Source organism: Aspergillus stella-maris (genome assembly GCF_047715825.1).
Source record: "Aspergillus stella-maris strain CBS 113639 unplaced genomic scaffold BDV14scaffold_17, whole genome shotgun sequence".
Lineage (NCBI taxonomy): Eukaryota > Fungi > Ascomycota > Eurotiomycetes > Eurotiales > Aspergillaceae > Aspergillus > Aspergillus stella-maris.
Window position 1 is genome coordinate 374122 of NW_027396811.1, and position 18502 is coordinate 392623.

Below are 18502 nucleotides of genomic sequence, written 5' to 3' on the forward strand. Positions count from 1 at the left end.
CTACGAGTGCATCATGGAGTCTACGGTGCTAGGTTTCGAGGAGTGGATCAATTGAATTCACTTTTGACTTTGTTGATTTTCTTTTCTTTTATTTTTTGTCTCTCCTTTGATGAAGAGCAGAGTGTCTGCTAGTTATATGCAAGACATCGATAAATCTAAGAAGTATCACCAAGAAGGCAAACCAGGCTCCAGCCCAAAATATCTAGCCAGTATGCAGTGGAGAGGGAGGAAGAGGGAAACATGCTAACCAAGTGACAAAGCCCAAAGCCAAAAGGGATATATGCAAGAATGTACAGAAAGTAAGTGAGGAATTAGATGTAGAGAAGATTAGGTAGGTGTAGTAGAAAAGAAATGCAAAGCAGGGGCAACCGATTACTGCCCCTTACCCAGGCTCTGCAGATTGACCAGCTCGTAGTACCGACCCTTTTTGTGGACTAGTTCGTTGTGCGTTCCGCTCTCGACGATCTTGCCTTGGTCGAAGACGTAGATGACGTCGGCCTTTTGAATCGTACTGAGACGGTGCGCGACGGCGATGGTGGTTCGACCCCGGGCGGCGGCGTCAAGCGCGGCTTGGACGACCTTTTCGGACTCGGAGTCGAGGGCTGAGGTGGCTTCGTCGAGGAGAAGGATCTTGGGGTCACGGAGAAGAGCTCGGGCGATGGCGACTCGTTGCTTTTGGCCTCCTGACAACATGCCTCCTTTGCTGCCGACGACGGTGTTGAAGCCCTCACTATGGTTGCATGTTAGTAAGTTTAGACAGTGGTTAGAGAGGGAGCTAAAAGCTTACGGCAGAGACATGATGAAGTCGTAGATGTTGGCATCCTTGCAAGCCTTCACCAGTTGTTCTTCTGGGACATCATCTTCGACGATACCGAGCAAGATGTTCTCCTTGATTGTACCCTGGTAGAGAGTGGGTTCTTGGCTGACGAGCGACAGGAAGCTGCGGTAAGAGTTGATGTTCAGTTTGCTGACAACCTTGCCGTCAACGAGAATGGATCCAGCAATAGCGTCGTAAAAACGCTCGAGAAGAGCGATGGTGGTACTCTTTCCGCAACCACTGGGTCCAACGAGAGCAACGTATTGTCCAGGCTTCACCGTCAGGTTCAAGCCGCGGAGGACGGGCTGCTCGGGACGGGTCGGGTATCGGAAGTGCACATTCTGGAACTCAATCTCACCCTCGACGGTCTCAAGTTGCTCGCCTTCATCAGACCAGTTATCAATCTCCGGCTTTCTGTCAAACAGTCGTCGGAACTCGGCTGCCGCGTTCTTGGCCTTGCCCATGTCTGGTGCGAAGGAGAAGATAGTACCTGCGGACTGCGCACCAAAGAGGATTTCGGAGAAACAGACGAAGAAGCGGAAGATGTCGTACTCATGGTGACCAAGAAGAGTCCCTCCGTACCAGAAACCAAGCGCAACACAGAAGAAAACAAGAGCCTGCGAGGAGGCATACAGCAGAGACGACTTCAAGACGGAGATCAGACTGGTTCTGCCCTGTGCATCAAGCTGCTCGTGGTAGATGCCCCAAACATCCATTTCCCGAGTTAGCGACGCGACAGTGCGAATTGATGATGTAGCCTCGCAAGCAAAGTTGGCGGAACCTTCATAAGCAAGTTTGGAGCGTGATTGGAACTGGGCGAGCATGTAGAAACGGAAGAAACCGCAAGCCAGGAGAACCGGCACGACGGAGATACACACCAATGCTAGCTTCCAACCGATCGCCAAAGCAATGATGATCGCCGCGCCAAGGGTAGTGGAGGTCATCAGGATAGTACCTAATGTCACACCACTAACGCCAGACAGGTGCTTCGTCTCAGTAGACAGGAAAGAAGTCAAAGCACCGGTACTGTTCTCCTCCTTGTCGAAAAAGGCGATATCCTGGCGCAGCATCGTCCTGAAGGCTGTGCTTCGTGCGCGACGAATGAGCCTTTCGGAGCAGACAGCGAATGCAGCACCGTTGGCAGACTGTGTGATGAACTGGACGATTCCGACCACGAAGAACATCAGTGACCAGAAGTTTGCATCGCTTCGCAGCTTGCCGTATTGTGATTCAGGAAGCGACAGAGTACTGATTGCTTTCGCATACAGCACAGCTTGTGTGGGTTGACCGCCACCAGCCAGAACCGAGAAGATAAGACCAACAATCATGTACAGGAATTCGGGTTTATTGAAGCCAGCAACAAATTTGAGCAGTGACCAAAGTGAGTACTTCGGGGCTGTCTCGGCAGGCCTCTTAGATAGAATCGCACTGGAAATGGACTTGTGGGTACCAGTGCGGTCCATAGTTGTTGGTTTTTCCTCAAGCTCAGAAGAGCCACTGCTCGCGGTCTTGATCTTCGTAATGTCTTCCTTGGCGAGATCGTCGCCATCAACATCCTCGTCCAAAGCTTCAGCTTCCTTCTCTTCATTGATACGCTGAGCCTCGACAAGTTTGTGATAAGGACCCTCGCGGTCAACTAGTTCGTCATGAGTTCCCTGTTCAGCAATGTTGCCATCGACCAATACCACAATGTTATGCGCTGTCTTAATCGTGGAAAGGCGATGGGCGATCACAATGGTAGTACGGCCTTCGGCTGCTCTCTCGAGCGCGGCTTGGACAACGCCTTCGGATTTTGTGTCAAGGGCAGATGTGGCTTCATCGAGGAGGAGAATCTTGGGGTCACTGACGACCGCACGAGCAATGGCAATACGCTGTTTCTGACCACCTGAGAGGAGGAAACCTCGTTGACCGACATTCGTTTCGTACCCTTCGGGCAAGGCAGTAACGAAGTCATGTGCGTTCGCCATCTTTGCCGCAGTCTCAATGAGCTCTCGAATCTTCTCTTCGGATTCCTTCTCGTATTTAGTGCCAATGAGGCCATGGCGAATGTTCTTGTAGATGGTTGTGCCGAAAAGAACAGGCTCCTGACTGACCAAAGAAACCTGCTGGCGAAGCCAGCGCAGATTCAGATCCTTGATGTCGTGGCCATCCAATAGGACTGTGCCGCGAACCGGGATATAGAATCGCTCAACTAAGCCAACAACAGTACTCTTACCGGAACCGGATGGGCCGACGAGAGCAGTCGTCTTCCCAGCTGGCATTGACAGAGAAACATCCTGCATGACGGTAACCTCTGGTCTAGATGGGTAAATATGCTTGACGTTACGTAGCTCAATGTTACCCTCAAAGTTCTCAAGGGTCTTTCCTTTGTCCGAGTAGGGATCCAATGGCGACTGACGGTCAATGGTCCCGAAGATCTTTGAGGCAGCGGCAACAGCGTTGGTGAAAGCCTGGGCGTTAGGACTAACGTTGCCCAAGGAGAATGAACCGATCAAAATGGCCATCAAGACTGTAAGAATGTCACCCACATCGACTGAACCATCTACCAGGAAGCGAGAGCCCATCCAGAATCCAAGACCGTAGTTTGAGAACATCAGACCAAACATGGCACCGATCATGAAACCCATGATGACCTGATTCTTTGTTCCCCATTTCTCGGCTTCCGCGAGATGAGTCTCGTACTGCTTCGCGAGCTTGTCCTGAGTGCCAAATGCTGTGGCATTCCTGATGGAGCTAATGACCTCTTCCGCAACCGTTCCACCAGCGCCGTAGCTGTCGAGAGATTTTTTGCTGTATTTGATGATGAACTGAGATCCACCTCCCATGGTAAGGACCAGAGCAACAATTGTCGAACTACAGATCAGAGCCAGTTTCCAGTATTTGATGTAGGCGATGATGAACGCGGTCACGAACGTCGAGACGGCAGTCAAGGTGAGGCCGACCTTCTCGGAAACACCATCTTGGATGAGGTTTGTGTCGGCCGTAATGCGGGTTGTTACCTCTCCGGCACCTAGCTTGTCGAAGTAACCAATGTTCTGTCGCAAAATCGATTCCAGGTAATGCTCGCGGATCTTCTGCGTCGCGTGTTCTCCAGTATAGATGAAACCAACAGTGCTGATATAAACCGTAACAAACTCTCCGATACCGAGGTACACAAAGTATAGGACGTTTTTCGTCAATTCATCGTAGAACTCGTCGTAGGAAATTGTGTTTAGCATAATCCGCTGGAACACCGAGGCAAGCGAACCGAAGAGGATCTAAGATCAATTAGTCACCGGCTTTCAGGTTTGACCTGCAGGAACAGATGTTCTGCATACCGTGAACAGGGGCAATGCGGCACCTGCAGCAATAGCGCATAGAGCACTGATCACCAAAATAAGGATATCGGTCCTTGTCGCATAGCGCCAAAGACCAAAAAAGGTGATTGTCACTTTCAGCTCTTCAAGCTGCTTCTTCAATATTTCTTGCTCTTCCTCAGGTAGATGCGCAATAAGCGCGTCCATTTCGTTGACGGAGGCCGCATCATTGTTGGAGGGGGCTTTCGATTGACCTTTTTCGCCTGGTGTCACCGTTGAACTGGTGGGATCCGAGAGTTCATTCGATTTTCGCTTTCCATCTGTTGCTTTGGCAGTCTGCACCTCCGCGTTCAGAGCTTGAGTTGGTTCGTTTGCAGTCTCCGCGGAGAGAGGGTTCTGTTGCGACATCTTGATCGAGCGGCTTGGCTAACGCCACAGGGCAGCCGAGGTCAGGAAACGAGCTTCGAACGGGGTATATTATGACGCTACTCCATGAGGGGGAGATAAGGAATATGGGCGATAGTTGATTAGATATCTGAGTCTTCTTGACCGAGAGCAAAATAGCTGATGATAATTAAGTTATCACTGCAGAATCGCAGTGGTTTGCAGTAAACTGCTCCTCCTAGGGATGCGGAGTCGGGGTCGGAGTCGAGACAATTTAGACGGGGTAAGAAAAGGAACGAACGACGATTGGGAAACGAGGGGCGTGATAGTAAGAGTTATATAAGGGAGAGCAAAAAAGTTAGATACGGACATTAAACAGACTCGGGCACTCCGTGGCAACCTAAGAAGGCCGTGGCTACATTAAATTCACGAGATGAATGCCCACTCTGGCTAGACTACTCTGTGGACTGGCGGCCGCCGGAGCCCCAACTTCCCGAGATCTTGTTTGTGCAAACTGGAGCCTGGAGGATTTCAAGATGCATGATCGCTTAGTCCTACAATAATGCCCCCGCCGGAGCGATCCTGATTACGAAGCAGCGCTGAAGAATGTAAGTTATGTTATCTTTTTCTGTCTTGCTGATATCGGGGCACAACAAGTGCCGAGTTTTTAAACATCGAAATTTTAGTTTGCCCTCTATAGAATGTCACGTCGGCAGTACACTCCGTAGCACAAGCGACGATCACCTTCCTTGGCTTTGGGCTTTCCAGAATCTCGGATCTTCAGCAGCCTTTTCGCGTTTGTCAATCTTCCGTGGGCCAAGCTGCCTGACAACAACTCTACCAAGGTATATCAACAAGACATAAAGGATCTCCTCAAAAGTCTATCTATTGGGCTTGAAGAAATGAGTCAACTGTCTTATCACCTGTCAGAAGACGTCAAAGGCGTTGCCTAAAGTCTCAATCCACGTTCTCTGGGCTCGTATTCCGTACCGCGTGTGATGCCGGGCTGGCATAACAAGCATTGTCTCTGGCATAAGGCAAAGCCCATGATAGGACAATGATCGCTGACGCTGACGCTTCAATCGCCAATCGACCCTATAAAGCGCGATGCCATCTAACTCCAGTCTCGACCAGCTCTTGACGCAGGAGTGGTCATACTATCACACACCGACAACAACACCCAGTGACCCGGCAACCTGATGACTGCAACCGCGTCGCGACCCTCGGCCCCTCTGTCATCCGTGCCCCGAGATTTCCTCCAAGCAGGTCTTTGATGTGAAGTTGACGTTCATGTTCGGCGATCGTGATCCCTGAGGGCATGATTGGTTCGTTCGGGTCTTTTACTGGGTCTCGCATCCCGCGAAGGAAAACCACGTTATCCCATCTCACTTTCTGACGATGGGACATGAGTTGGCACAACTTTTTATGAAATCCTGTCTAGACTACTACCAATGGCCTGCTCTCGATTGCCCTTTTGCCTGTTAAGGACGCCGCTGGTTCGAGGTGGGGTCGCTATGCCGCTACCAATAATTATCGCCTAAATCCGTTTTAAATTCATACTAAGCGAATACAATGACCCAAGTTCGCAAGCATCTTCCAGCAGTCGGCACTCCACGAACGAGGACACGTACACGGTAGGTGTCCATCGTTCATGGACTGTTGAGGAGCCAACTCGAAACCACGCCCATGTCTCGCACTGTGATAGCATCAATCCCGCTCCCGGGGTTGGGCGGAATTCCGCCGCAGGAGGGTTGACAGATATTACAATTAGGTTATACGGAACACCAAGTGCAAGGTGCCTATACTTCGGGCAATGGTTTTCGCAAACCCGTCATAATCTGACATCAAGCTGTTACAATTGAAAACGACTGGGCTTTCGAGATCGAGCCATCTCCAGCTTCATCGCTTGATGGACCAGGATGCCCCATGCTAGCCTTGCGTCAGATACAACGTAAGGCTGTCTGCCTGCCTCCTCCAATGCCACGGTACTTCGATATTTGATACGCATAAAGCCAAGTCGGGCCCTTGAAACTCCCGATGATTATCAACCTAGGATCTCTAAAGTTTAAGCTGCTCTGTATACGCTCACGCTTACGCACGGCGGACCTCGCAGGTTCTGAGAATTTTATCATCCCTTGTTGACTTCACAAATGTATCGGCCTACAGTGCCACCGATAATGGCATTAGGATTACCTAAGTAACCACTCTTGATATTCCGGGCCCTGGCTTCCTTCGAAACCACTGCATAATCCTTTCGGCATCTGCCGCCATATCATCCGTATCGGGGTATAAAGCGCGCCAATACCATGGCTGCCACTCCATGACTCATGGGACATATAGTCGGTTTACAAGACTCTCGCTAAGCGCTGCTGTTACTCTTTGACCCATTAGGCGAGATACAACAGGCAATGACAGTCCTTCTTTCCAGGGTCCTCAAACAAGGTCTAAGTCACCCGCCGCTTATCACGTAGCCTGGGTTGGCGCAAGCCCTAATGCAGGCTAGGTAGTACCGTAGCATTGACCACGGTTGCACTATCGCAGGTAGATTTCAAGGTGGCTCTAGTCCGTATGAATTTGGAGTATGGTTAGGCACGGTGCTGACGTGCGTCGGTCATCATCCAAGCAGTCGTCCTCTTCACACTGATATGGGCACGACAGGCGACAAGAACTCTGACGCACCCTGAACCTCGACAGAGGCCCTGTCTTCTGCGTACCGAGATGACCTCTACGATAAATGTGGTAAACAAAGCATCAAGGCCAATGAGAGCTAATTCTTCCTCTGTTTTTATTATTGGCGTAGTTTACGATGGCACGCATTAAAGTTCCTCGAAATCTAGATGCGCAATACCGGCCGTAGCTGATCTCGATATCCACGGGACTCGGGACAGCAACGCTCCGCCCAATTGCCTTTTCAGTTGCAATGACCTTTTAAATCAGAGAACCATATCATGTGAGTATGACTGTCGTAATTGAAATGTTCAAAATTCGAGTCTTGACGAGGTAAACCAAAGTCACATTGGGTGGTTTGTGTCTGCCTGAGGCATAATCACATGACCTCGGGAAGCGAAACGCTAACCCTCTCCGCACCAAAAATTCCACCACCCCGAAAAGACTTGGGAGGACGGTCGACAACCTCACTATTGCCAGTCCACACAACTCAGTTCGGTCGCGACAACCCATCAAGATGCCGGTTAGTGACGCCTTTTGCCATCCTATTATAATTCGACACTCTGGATAAATGCTCTTGTTTTTAATCCAGCCCTTTTCCGCTATCGATTTCGAGAGGTGATTGAAGCGACCGTTGGCTAACGCATTTTCTTTATCTGTATAGAGCCAGAAGAGTTTCCGCACCAAGCAAAAGCTTGCCAAAGCTCAGAAGCAGAACCGTCCTATCCCCCAGTGGATTCGTCTCAGGACCGGTAACACCATCAGGTAAATACACCAGTCGATTTAGATATCCATTTCTCGGACCAGTGCGCGGGAGAGGAATTATCGTGGAACAAGGAGGAACAAGAACACATGAAAATGACAACAACACTTTCACTTACTTTGTGCATCGCCATCGCCATCGCTCTCGCCATCATTACATCAACGAATTTACAAACGGGTTGAATATGGATTGTCTGAACGCACACACGACGGTCTCGGAGAACAACACGAAGTCAAGAACAAACCACTAACATCCTTCTTTCCCTCCAGATACAACGCCAAGCGACGACACTGGCGCAAGACCCGTCTCGGTATCTAAGCGTGTGCGACTGCTTCCCCCGACCGAGTCGCTCGCATTGTTTCCTCCCTCGGATACGATACCGCACGGCAAAATTTTCACAATGTTCGCGATGCATTAGTTCTGCAAAAGATTCAGGAACACCATCAGAATCTTCCGTCCCCATTTGCTACGATCGAATCCCGCTACTATCCTCATTCTTTCTCCTTTACCTCGAATTTCTCGCAATCCGGCTATCGTAGCCAATATGTTCGATTTTCCCCATGATATCACACACATCGATATCGACAAGCACATCCGGGATATTCTGATCATCTGCGTTAGCTAGCCAGGCGGGTTGGTGGATACGGAGTTTCTATGGTGGCCTCTTTTTCTTTCTGTTGCAGGTTATTGTACGCGAATACAACATAGGGAAACATGACAAGAAAAGAAACTAAATCGAAAATTGATGGGTAATGATTTTCTTCTAATCACGGATGTGGTTTTCGTATTTGGTTGGTTGTAGAATCGTTTAGGGCCTGCTATCTACTTCCTCATTTACTGAATGGGCGAAGGCGAACGTAAGGTTGTAGACTGTCCTGTGGCGGACGGTCGACGTGCCGAATACCAGAGGCGCCTATCATGCAATGCGTGCTTGAACTCCTCCACATCGCGGCGCCCTTGGAGGACTGTCACCATCGTCGCCGAGACCAGGTGAGTCCGTACGTAATGGGTTGTAGGTAGATACATGAGCGTCATGTTGAGTTCGTGCTCTTCTGCCTGGTCTCTGACTCCCTGGACATCAGCGTGAGTCACCATGGGGCGCGCAGGCATATGCTGTAGGTATCCACAATCGCAAAGACCCTGCAAGATGCCCCAGGGTCTTCTGTCCAGTGTAGTCTAAGCCATTGCAAAGTACGCGTAAGGTAGAGGGAAACATCTAGAATTCAATAGTAAGAGGAGGGAGAACAAGACCATCTCAACATATAGAAGGGTGATTCAAAGGATTAGAAGGAGAATAGTAAATAGTAGCAATCAATAGCATATCCGTTGTTCATAACCTAACACAGCAAAATAAAGATCTTTTTCTGATTTGAAGCGAACAGACACATCACTTCCGGCAACATAGAAAAATGAGAGAAAACACGAAAGAGAAAATCGCTGGGTAGTATCACATAAAACGCCCTGAACTATATTACCCTTTCCTGGCGGCAAAATCATCCAGTTTGTTATCATGAGGGAAGAAAAGGTAACAGAAAACCGATGCGAATCAAGTTGAGTTGAAGATTTAGCGGTCCTCGGCCCACTCGTTCTCGCGGCGGATCTGGTCCTCCTCCTCGGGGGTGAAGTCGTTCTGGATGTTGAACGTTTTGCGGATCTCCTCGGGGGACTTGCCCTTGATCATGTTGGCGACGGTCTTACACCCGATGTCAAGGAGGGCCTTGATATCGAGGTAGTTGGCGGCCAAGATGATCTCGAACAGCATCTCCTGGTCGACCTGCATGAACTTCTGGTCCCACTCCTCGATGTCAGTTGTCTTGCGGCGCGAGTCGTCCTCCTCACCCTCCTTGGGAAGGGGGTCGTTGCGGTGGTGCATGGACCATTCGAGGATCTTGGTCATGACATTCTCAGTGACCTGGAAAAGAAAAAAAAAAAAGTTAGATCGTGGATCGGGTCTCGAGTTACGGGTTCAGTGGATAGGAATTGCTCACGTTGGGGATGGGAATGGCTTCCGAAGGAGGCTCTTCCTGAGTGCACAGGTCGTCGAGCAAGTTCTTGATCAAGAGGGAACGCTCGGCGAGATCACGGGCTGAAAGAATGGATGTTAGTCTGCTGTTGAAGTGACGGGGAAGCTCTTTAAGACGAAGAGTCGTTCAGCACATACCAGTTTCAATGTGCTTGCCATCGCTGGTCTCGAGGATAACAATTTGCTCGTTCTTGGGGGCCATTTTGAATATTTGAGTGTTCTTTGGTGGGTTGGTCAGTGGTGTGGTCTTGAAAAAGTGAAAGGCAGCTGAGGGAGAATGGTGCAAGCGCTGAGGGCAGAGAGTTGTGTTCTGAGGTCCAAAGCGGAGAGCGGGGAGCCCAGGCGGTGGTGTAGTGGCTGTGGTGGTGGTAGCGGTGGTAGGTGGTGACTTACAGATCAAGACTGATTTATGAGAATGATTTGAGGTTGCGATTTGAAGGGTGTTGTAACTATTTGATCCGAGGTGTCTGTTGAGGAGAAGAGGATGAGGGAGGAGCAGAGGGAGGTATAAGTAGTTGTGGGAAGGAAGTCCGTCTTCGACGTTCACGGAGGGGAACTTGTGCTGTGTCAATGGAAGAAGCGCCTTTGGCTCGGAACACTCCATTGTCACTGCGCCCTCCAGGCCCTTTATTCCACTCGCGCGCTTTCAGGCACCAGTCGCAAGTCTACAAAGATCGCCTAGTCATGTTGGAGTGGGTGCCTTTATTGCTAGGCTTCCAGATCGTTCTACTGCTCAAAGCCGCTTTGCGGTGCCTGTTGCATGACGGCGGCTAAAGGAACAAAAGTACTTGCACTCCAGCCTTTCTGCCTACAGGGAAGTGGGCTAATTCCGATTGAATGCGGCTCTTGGTCCCTTGGTGTGCAAACTCTTTTACCTGTACATTCTCGGAATACTGCTTCCAGCAATGATCGAATATCCATAGTTTGTTGTAGTTGTCGCAGGGTGATATCACCTCCGACGCGTCCCAATGCCGGCCACTCTCTCTCGGACCACTCGCTGCGCTCCCTGAATCGCATTCTGCTTTCAACCTTCTCCCGGCTTTTGTTCTTTTTCTTACCTTCTTTCTTTGCTTTTTCCTGTTGATTTTTCTGCTCTCTCTGTCTATCTGTCTCTTGTGATCTGTTTCAAACCTCTTGATCAGTTCTGCGCGCGTTTTGATGTCGCGACGTGATCGTGCTTGATCTGTCCCACGGCCTCTTCTCTGCTGCAGCATGTGCAATACAAGACTTAGTCTCCGAATACACCTCTTTCGCTCTACTTATTCCTCCGATCACAATTCTGTATAAAATATGCGGACGCGAACGTATCTGGTGCTCTTGCTGATACGAGTCTACTTTGCGCTGAGCCCCAGCTACATTCATCCCGACGAGCATTTCCAAGGCCTTGAAGTCTTCGCAGGTACGCTCTTTGTTTATTCGTCATTGAATCGCCTCCAACTTAGTTCAGCCTTGGTCTCGGCTTGGGTCATTTGACGCTTTGAGATGGCGCGACTGACTGCTTGCGCATCGCGCCCACTCAACACACCATGAACTCAACATTCCCTGCTTTACTTCAGAACGCTCACTTTGTTTCTTTATAGGTCGCATCCTTTCATATCCGTCCCGGCTACCCTGGGAATTCACCTCTGATCGCCCGATCCGAAGTATCTTTCCGCTATGGCCGATCTATGACGTTCCGATAAGCCTTCTGAAATGGTTCTATACCGAGACGGGGACGAGGAGCCCCCCTGCAGACCTAGTATACTATGTGGTGCGCGGGGGTATGTTTCTGCTGAGCTTTGTCCTGGAAGACTGGGCTGTGTATGAGCTGGTACCTCCGCGTCAGCGCAAGGTGGCTATGGTTCTGGTGGCATCCTCATATGTCACCTGGACTCATCAGACGCACACCTTCTCCAACTCGCTCGAGACGCTGTTGGTTGCTTGGGGTCTAGTATTAATCCACCGTATTACTAGCAACAAGGTTCGAGTCACCCGAGATCAAGAATTTGTGGGGGTGCAATAGCTAATGGCGTTGGCAGCGACACTCTTCCCTGTTCTCCTTCGCGGTGCTGTCCTTTATATCCGTCGCAGGTGTCTTCAACAGGATAACATTCCCAGCCTTCCTGGTTATACCAGGTCTGCAATTGTTACCCCATTTCTGGCGCAAGTAAGTGTAGCTTCGAATTACTGGCCTTGATTGCCTTTGCTGATCAATTGTTGTTCAGACCGTTATCGCTATTGACCTTCGTTGGCTTCGGTATCCTGTTTCTCTGCCTCGCTATATTCGTCGATACAACATTCTACAACCCGTCCGCAACATTTAGAGATGTCTTGCACTCGCCCGTAATAACACCTCTTAATAACCTCCTTTACAATACGGACAGCTCCAACTTGGCACTTCATGGACTCCACCCTCATTACAATCACTTTCTAGTCAACCTGCCACAGCTGCTTGGTCCGGCACTTGTGGTAATGGTGTCGCAAGTGTACAAATTACGCTCCATACCATCCTGGTTGAAGAACGCGCGCGCAGCTTCTGCGCTCTCGGCCACCGCCATGCTTTCCATATTTCCGCACCAGGAGTCTCGGTTCCTGATGCCTTGCGTGCCTTTGCTCCTCAGCTGCCTCCAAATCCGCAGGTCGCGCCTCTTTCTGGCTGCTTGGGTCATATTCAACGCAGCTATGGGCTTCCTGATGGGCGTATACCACCAGGGAGGAGTCGTGCCCACGCAGCTCGCAATGCCGTCCATCATCACATCTACCATAGAGACGTGGTACCTGCCCTCAAAGCAACCTCAATCCCTGTCCGCAACGGTTCTCTGGTGGAAAACCTACTCTCCACCACTATGGCTCCTAGGCGACAACTCCACCCTACCCGTCAACCTGGCCATCGGCACCCGCGACTTAATGGGCAGACCCGGACCAGAAATGGTCGCTGAACTCGAAAACATCCTCCCATCCTGCCGCTCGAAGAACTGGGGCGGAAAGCCCGATGCCGTCCTAGTCGTCGCTCCAACGTCAGTCACCTATCTCGACCAATTCCTCGCCCCCCAAGAGCCGCAATCAAGCCTGGAATTGCTTGAGCTATGGTCCTACAGGAACCATATAAATCTGGATGACCTTGATTTCGGCGAAGATGGCGTCTTGCCCACGCTCAAGCGGGTCATTGGGAGGCGCGGGTTGGGCGTTTGGCTTGCGCAACGACCTGGGTGTCGCTCAGCTGATCCGTACTAAGTCTGTCAGTTGACATCGAGCCAAATTCAAGGTTGCGCGGGTAGATAGCTGTCACCTGGCTGGCTGGCTCGAATATCCAAAGCCGCCAATTGACTTGGGCTATTGTTGAGGGTAACTGGGTTCTCAACATACTTGCTACCTGCTCTGCCTATCATGCTCTCCTCGGTAACCAAGTTGGAGGTGGTAAATGGAAAATACCTACCTACCTTACCTCCCACTCGTTTCTCTTTACAACGTTCATGACTTCACTTCATAAACTTATATAATCCCCTCATACGATTCACCCTCTTCACTTCGCTATTCCCCGTTCAGATCATATTTCCAGTGTTGGCTCTTTATGGCGTGGGCATCTTTTCAGCTACCTACCTATTATATACCCCTTACACCATTCATCTTCTCATCCTTCATCCTTGATTTATCATCTTTCCATTTCTATCTTACTACCAAGTTATCACGCCGGACCACAATAATGCTATTCATTATACCCCCCTCCTCTCAATCTCACGCCTAGATAATATCATAATTATTGTTGCCCTCCAGTACAGTTCCTAGTGCCTTATGAGTGACCGGATAGTCTCGCCGATTTGTTGCGTGCAGGTAATGGTAATGCCAGTCAGGCTTTCCGGCGCGGAATTTTCTTCGTAGTGCCGTTCCTGGCGGCGTAAGTTACTTTCCGATGGTTGACGTGGACTATTCGGTTGCTTGGCCATACTGGATCCATGTTGGAAGGGCGCGGTGTCTGACAGAGCTGCTATTTTGCTACAGGGATAGCTACTACAAGGGGAATAAGATTAGGTAGAGGTACGAAGAAAAATAGAAATCAAGTCAACGGATCCATTTTACTCATTATGAGAGGGGAATAGATTGGTAGGTAAGGAAAAGCGGCACATTAAGACATCTGAGGCCGGAGAATCGTTTCATGCATCGTCACCGTCGTCGGAGTTTTCAAACAAGTAGTTGGCCGCGAGCTCCTCGTTCTTGTCGCACGCGAAGTAGGCCTGGATGACCAACTCGCGCGAGAATCCAAGTCGGCAGAGCTAAACCTAAGTTAGTTGATTGGCCATACGTAATGGTCTGGAAGACTGGACATACCCGTTCAATAGCGTCTCGCTCTTCCTCTGTGACGTGGATCTGAGTCGTGCCTGGGGGAAGAGGGCCGTCATCCTCCTCGCTCAGTAGCTGAAGAAATTGCTCCTCGTTTTGTCCGATAAGCTGAGCGATTTGAGGGTTTCCTTGACCAACTTGTTGCAGAATGGGTTCGAGCATTTGAGGTTGCTGCTGGACCAGCTGGCGAAGCTGTTGGAAGTGTGGGTTGTTGCGCAGGAAATCGAGGTTGGCCTGTGCTTCACCACCAGAGCCCCCTCGAGCACCACCACGACCTTCAGTGTTGCCAGCCTGGGCAGCGGCCTCAAACAGATTCACCGGCTCGTCGTCACCAGATGCACCGGTTGTAGCTCTGGCAGTGGGAGCGGCGGGGGCTTGATCGCCAGGGGAGGCGGCAGCAGCTCGTTGATTTTGCTCCTGCTGAACGTCTTCAGGGATACCCTATGTCGAGGAAGGGCAGTTAGCGGGCTACGTCATAAACATAATGGTTGGCTGAACTCACACTCAGGAGATATTCAATAGCGCGGTCTGGGTTAAAGAAAGCAGCTCTCATCGCCCGGTTGATGTCATTTCTCTCAAAGCCCATGTTCATCATCTCAGCGATGGCCCCTTCACTCTGCGCACCAGCCAGCAATGTTGAGGGATCATTGAAAGAAGCTTGAGCAGCGCCGGAACCGGCCGGAGAAGGAGTCGCCGGAGCGGGAGCAGGCGCAGAAGCTGTGTTCGAGGATGGAGCGGGGGCAGGAGGTGCAGCAGGGGTTGAGGTCACTGGTTTCGATGGTGTGGAGGGCCCCTGTGAGGAAGCAGGCTGAGACTTGGGCTAAGCGGATACGAATGTTAGCACTCACACCTTGAACGCGGAGAAAATATTTACCTTGGAGACCATGCACACAATGAATCCCTTCTCTTCAATGCTGTAGGACTCAATCGTCTTGTCATCTTGAAGGATCTTTCCTGTTATTTACCTAGGCGTTAGATACAAGCCCGCCGAATTTGGATAGTAGCATAGACTAACCCGAGTAGATGAGCTTTAGAAGCGGAACATCCCAGCCTTTCTCCGTGGAAATCTTTTCCTTGACTTGCCCAACCTAAGCATGAGTTAGCCCCGCACGGCGAAGGCTTTCACGGTGAAGCAGGACGACTTACCGTCTCTGATGGCTCTGCATCAATCACAAACTTTTGCTGCTTAAGATCCTATAGGACGAGCGTTAGAGTGAAATCCACGGGCCGGATGAATGTAGACCACTGATGCGTACCTTGAAAGTGAGCTTCATCTTGCGCCACCGGAAGGTAGATAGCTAGAAGTGGGGGAGGGGAGGTGGAAGACAGGGACTGGTGTAGCTGGGGGGCGGAGGGGGAGACGGAAAAGGTTATGTTAAGAGATGTCAAGGTGATAGTAAGGAGGAACCGGAACGAAGAACCAGCCAGAAAAGAGAGGTGATAGCAACTAGAGAAGATGATCAATTATGATGGCAGCAGAGAGAGATGAGGGAACTGCCAGGCAGACGGCGGAGGCGGTCAGTGGGTCACTAGGTAACCCCTCCCAAGCCACTTCTGCTGCGCCACTTTCTACTTTCTACACAAAATCATGCATGTCAACCAGATGTCAGGCTATCACTTACCTGGCGCATCTGAGTCCCAAGCAGCAATGGTTTTCTTGTCTACCTGGGGGTCATCACCGAACGTCCGATTCAAAGCAAAGACTTCTCGTTGCGTATTGAGCGGGACGATTGCTGAGGGAGGAGTTCAAGAGTTAGCCTAAAAGACCAAAGGAGGATACATATGGCCATTAGGTACTTGCGGCTGGAATATCTGTGACAGTCAGGGGGCCGCCGTCCGATGAAGACCCTCACGCTAGCAGATATAGCAATGAGCCCCAACAGCAGTAGAAAGAGACAGAAGTTTGGCGAATATGATCCTGGTGCAGCGTCCGGGGGCAGACGTTGGTATTGAACCTTGAACCGGAGCAACTTCGCGTCGGCGCTGAGGGGTGGACGAGGATAGAGATCTTCAGTACTAGAGGGTATGGGGGTACAATGTGGACTATGTTACCTGTAGAAGGAGAAGCAGCGACATTATCATCACTCCTCAAAAAATGCGAGATGCTAGGAGTTGACGCGGTGACACCTGTCCCGTCCTTCACGCAGAGGAGGCCAGCAGGTAAGCATTAAGAAAGCCCAAAAAAACGTCTGGTTAAAGTTGCAAAACATCTTCTAGACGTCACGACAGGCAGGGGAGACACGGAATTGTGTACCTAGACACAGAGACGAAAACAAACCAGGAACATATCCCGCGGCGCTCGACCAAATAAAGAAAGAACTTCGGGAGATGAGTCTTCTTTTCTTTACTTCTCCCATCAGTATCATGTCTTATCTAGACCATGACTTTCATTAACGGGATATCACACCATACCACCTCTAAATCTAATCCCACCCACCTGATAGCCCAGCTTCAGCGTCTCTCTTCGAGACTCAGTAATAGAGCGGATTACCAGGCAAAGAGAGAATGTCTGCAGCTTAGCAAAGCACTCACGGCACAGCTAGAACAGCCAGGAAATGTCGCAGTAGACATGGCCTTCTCGGTATGGAAAAGGCCAACCCTAACCAAGCCTTAGATATGAATCAAATTCTTACTTTCTAACTCTTTTTGAAGCCCATGATTGCCGTCAGTGCACGCATCGCAGTCGACCTGAAGCTGTTCGAGTACATTGTGCAACATGGCCCTGTCGCGTCTGAGGCATTGGCTCGCTTGTCCGGTGCTGGGGAGCTACTGATAGGTTAGTGGGCAAACGAGCCTCAAGAGAACTATAAGTTCGCTCGACCTAATGCAATTTCATCTAGTGCGAGTCTTGCGCCTTCTCTCATCCGTCCATTTCGTCCAGGAAACTGTCGGCGCATCGAACATATGGGTGTCCACGCCCATCAGAAGAGCCATGGCCACCAAGGAAATTGCTGCTGGTCACAGAATGATGTTGGTTTCTTTCTTGTCGCTCAGCATTTGTAGGGTCATCAGCACAGCTGAATAAAATCCCTCCAGATCCCAGTTAACCGTCCCCGCGATACAAAGCGCCCCGGCATTCTTCCTATCAAACGGCTACGCCTGCCCCATCGACCCCCATAATGGCCTTGTGCAGCTCGCCTTCCATACCGAAAAGACTACCTTTGAGCATATTACCGAGACACCGTCCCTGCTCAAGGACTTCACACTCTTCATGGGCAACACAATGGGCGCCTGCAGGTTCTGGGTCGATTGGTACCCCGTGCAAAGCCGGATACTGGACGGCGCAGAGCCGGACAAGGCGCTGATTGTGGATGTCGGTGGAGGAAAGGGCCATGACCTGCTTGCGTTCAGAGAGAAGTTTCCTGGTTCCGCGCGGCGCGGGCAGCTTGTCTTGCAGGGGGTGGACTTGGGTGATGAAGCTGAGGTTGAGAAGTTAGCGTTTGATTTCTTTACGGAGCAGCCTATCAAGGGGGCCAGAGTCTACTTCCCTCACCACATCCTCCACGACTGGTCCGACGAGTACTGCCTCCGATTCTTGAAGAACATTGTCTCGGCCATGACGCCGGGATACTCGAAACTCCTTGTGCACGAGATGATTGTTCTCGAGCAAGGAGCGCCACAGTTTCAGGCACACTTAGATATGGCCATGCTGGCTTTCAACGGCGGCATGGAACGGACGAGACAGCAGTGGCGAAGACTTCTTGAGAAAGCCGGATTGCAAGTAATTGAGTTCTGGGATCCGGTGGACGAGGGGCGATGGAATTGTCGAGGCAGTGGCTGGGAGTTTGAGCTGATTTGGGAAGCATACTACACATATACATATGTTTATAATATGATGTTCAACCATCGTATACTATACCGTCTTCTCCCTATCGACCATGATTCCGAGAATGATAATGATAAGCGATCCCCAACACCCACAGTAGCCAGAAAAGGCGAGATAGAGAAGACGACGACCATAGTCAAAGTATACAGTACGACGGTGTCAGCATCAGTGACGAAAGGCTACCGGTGACGCTCAACGTAGTCCCCCGGACACGTAGCCAAGCGAACAACTAGCCATACCGGCCGATGTTTGCCCTACCCTGGACTTTGAGCCCTGACACTGTTGTTCGGTGGTGCTAGATTGGGCATTTCACTACCCGGCTCTTTGGCATGAACTGACGCAGTGGCGATCGGACATGTCCCTTGGATTTGTCACATAAGGTACCGTAGCAACGATGATCAATGAGCAT

The 18502-nt window shown here is 50.5% G+C and overlaps 6 protein-coding genes across 6 annotated transcripts; 3 read left to right on the forward strand and 3 right to left on the reverse strand.

Moving 5' to 3' along the window:
- Nucleotides 1-154: 154 nt before the first annotated feature.
- Nucleotides 155-4608, reverse strand: mdr1 (ABC multidrug transporter Mdr1). Its single transcript, XM_073776627.1, has 3 exons — nucleotides 4135-4608; nucleotides 788-4074; nucleotides 155-730 (listed from the first exon to the last, which is right to left on the reverse strand). Exons 1-3 carry the CDS (start codon nucleotides 4519-4521, stop codon nucleotides 373-375), a joined length of 4032 nt encoding a protein of 1343 aa, XP_073629814.1. The 5' UTR covers nucleotides 4522-4608; the 3' UTR covers nucleotides 155-372.
- Nucleotides 4609-7531: 2923 nt separating this feature from the next.
- On the forward strand, nucleotides 7532-8870 carry BDV14DRAFT_170766 (eL39 family ribosomal protein). The gene is made up of 3 exons (XM_073768264.1): nucleotides 7532-7687; nucleotides 7829-7929; nucleotides 8197-8870. Exons 1-3 carry the CDS (start codon nucleotides 7682-7684, stop codon nucleotides 8243-8245), a joined length of 156 nt encoding a protein of 51 aa, XP_073629815.1. The 5' UTR covers nucleotides 7532-7681; the 3' UTR covers nucleotides 8246-8870.
- Nucleotides 8871-9091: 221 nt separating this feature from the next.
- Nucleotides 9092-10749, reverse strand: skpA (SCF ubiquitin ligase subunit skpA). Its single transcript, XM_073768265.1, has 4 exons — nucleotides 10344-10749; nucleotides 10089-10170; nucleotides 9916-10013; nucleotides 9092-9839 (listed from the first exon to the last, which is right to left on the reverse strand). The coding sequence occupies exons 2-4, from the start codon at nucleotides 10150-10152 to the stop codon at nucleotides 9492-9494; spliced, it is 510 nt and encodes a 169-aa protein (XP_073629816.1). The 5' UTR covers nucleotides 10153-10170; nucleotides 10344-10749; the 3' UTR covers nucleotides 9092-9491.
- On the forward strand, nucleotides 10744-13703 carry smp3 (glycosylphosphatidylinositol-alpha 1,2 mannosyltransferase smp3). Its single transcript, XM_073768266.1, has 4 exons — nucleotides 10744-11349; nucleotides 11531-11910; nucleotides 11969-12096; nucleotides 12155-13703. The coding sequence occupies exons 1-4, from the start codon at nucleotides 11241-11243 to the stop codon at nucleotides 13161-13163; spliced, it is 1626 nt and encodes a 541-aa protein (XP_073629817.1). The 5' UTR covers nucleotides 10744-11240; the 3' UTR covers nucleotides 13164-13703.
- Nucleotides 13704-13958: 255 nt separating this feature from the next.
- On the reverse strand, nucleotides 13959-15759 carry BDV14DRAFT_170771 (putative UV excision repair protein (RadW)). Its single transcript, XM_073768267.1, has 7 exons — nucleotides 15524-15759; nucleotides 15414-15461; nucleotides 15283-15355; nucleotides 15142-15221; nucleotides 14770-15087; nucleotides 14256-14708; nucleotides 13959-14200 (listed from the first exon to the last, which is right to left on the reverse strand). Exons 1-7 carry the CDS (start codon nucleotides 15539-15541, stop codon nucleotides 14081-14083), a joined length of 1110 nt encoding a protein of 369 aa, XP_073629818.1. The 5' UTR covers nucleotides 15542-15759; the 3' UTR covers nucleotides 13959-14080.
- A 1077-nt stretch (nucleotides 15760-16836) lies between these two features.
- On the forward strand, nucleotides 16837-18282 carry BDV14DRAFT_198664 (S-adenosyl-L-methionine-dependent methyltransferase; the record flags this gene model as incomplete). The annotated part of the gene is made up of 4 exons (XM_073773009.1): nucleotides 16837-16848; nucleotides 16920-17043; nucleotides 17108-17237; nucleotides 17304-18282. 4 exons carry the CDS (start codon nucleotides 16837-16839, stop codon nucleotides 18280-18282), a joined length of 1245 nt encoding a protein of 414 aa, XP_073629819.1.
- Between the last annotated feature and the right edge of the window lie 220 nt (nucleotides 18283-18502).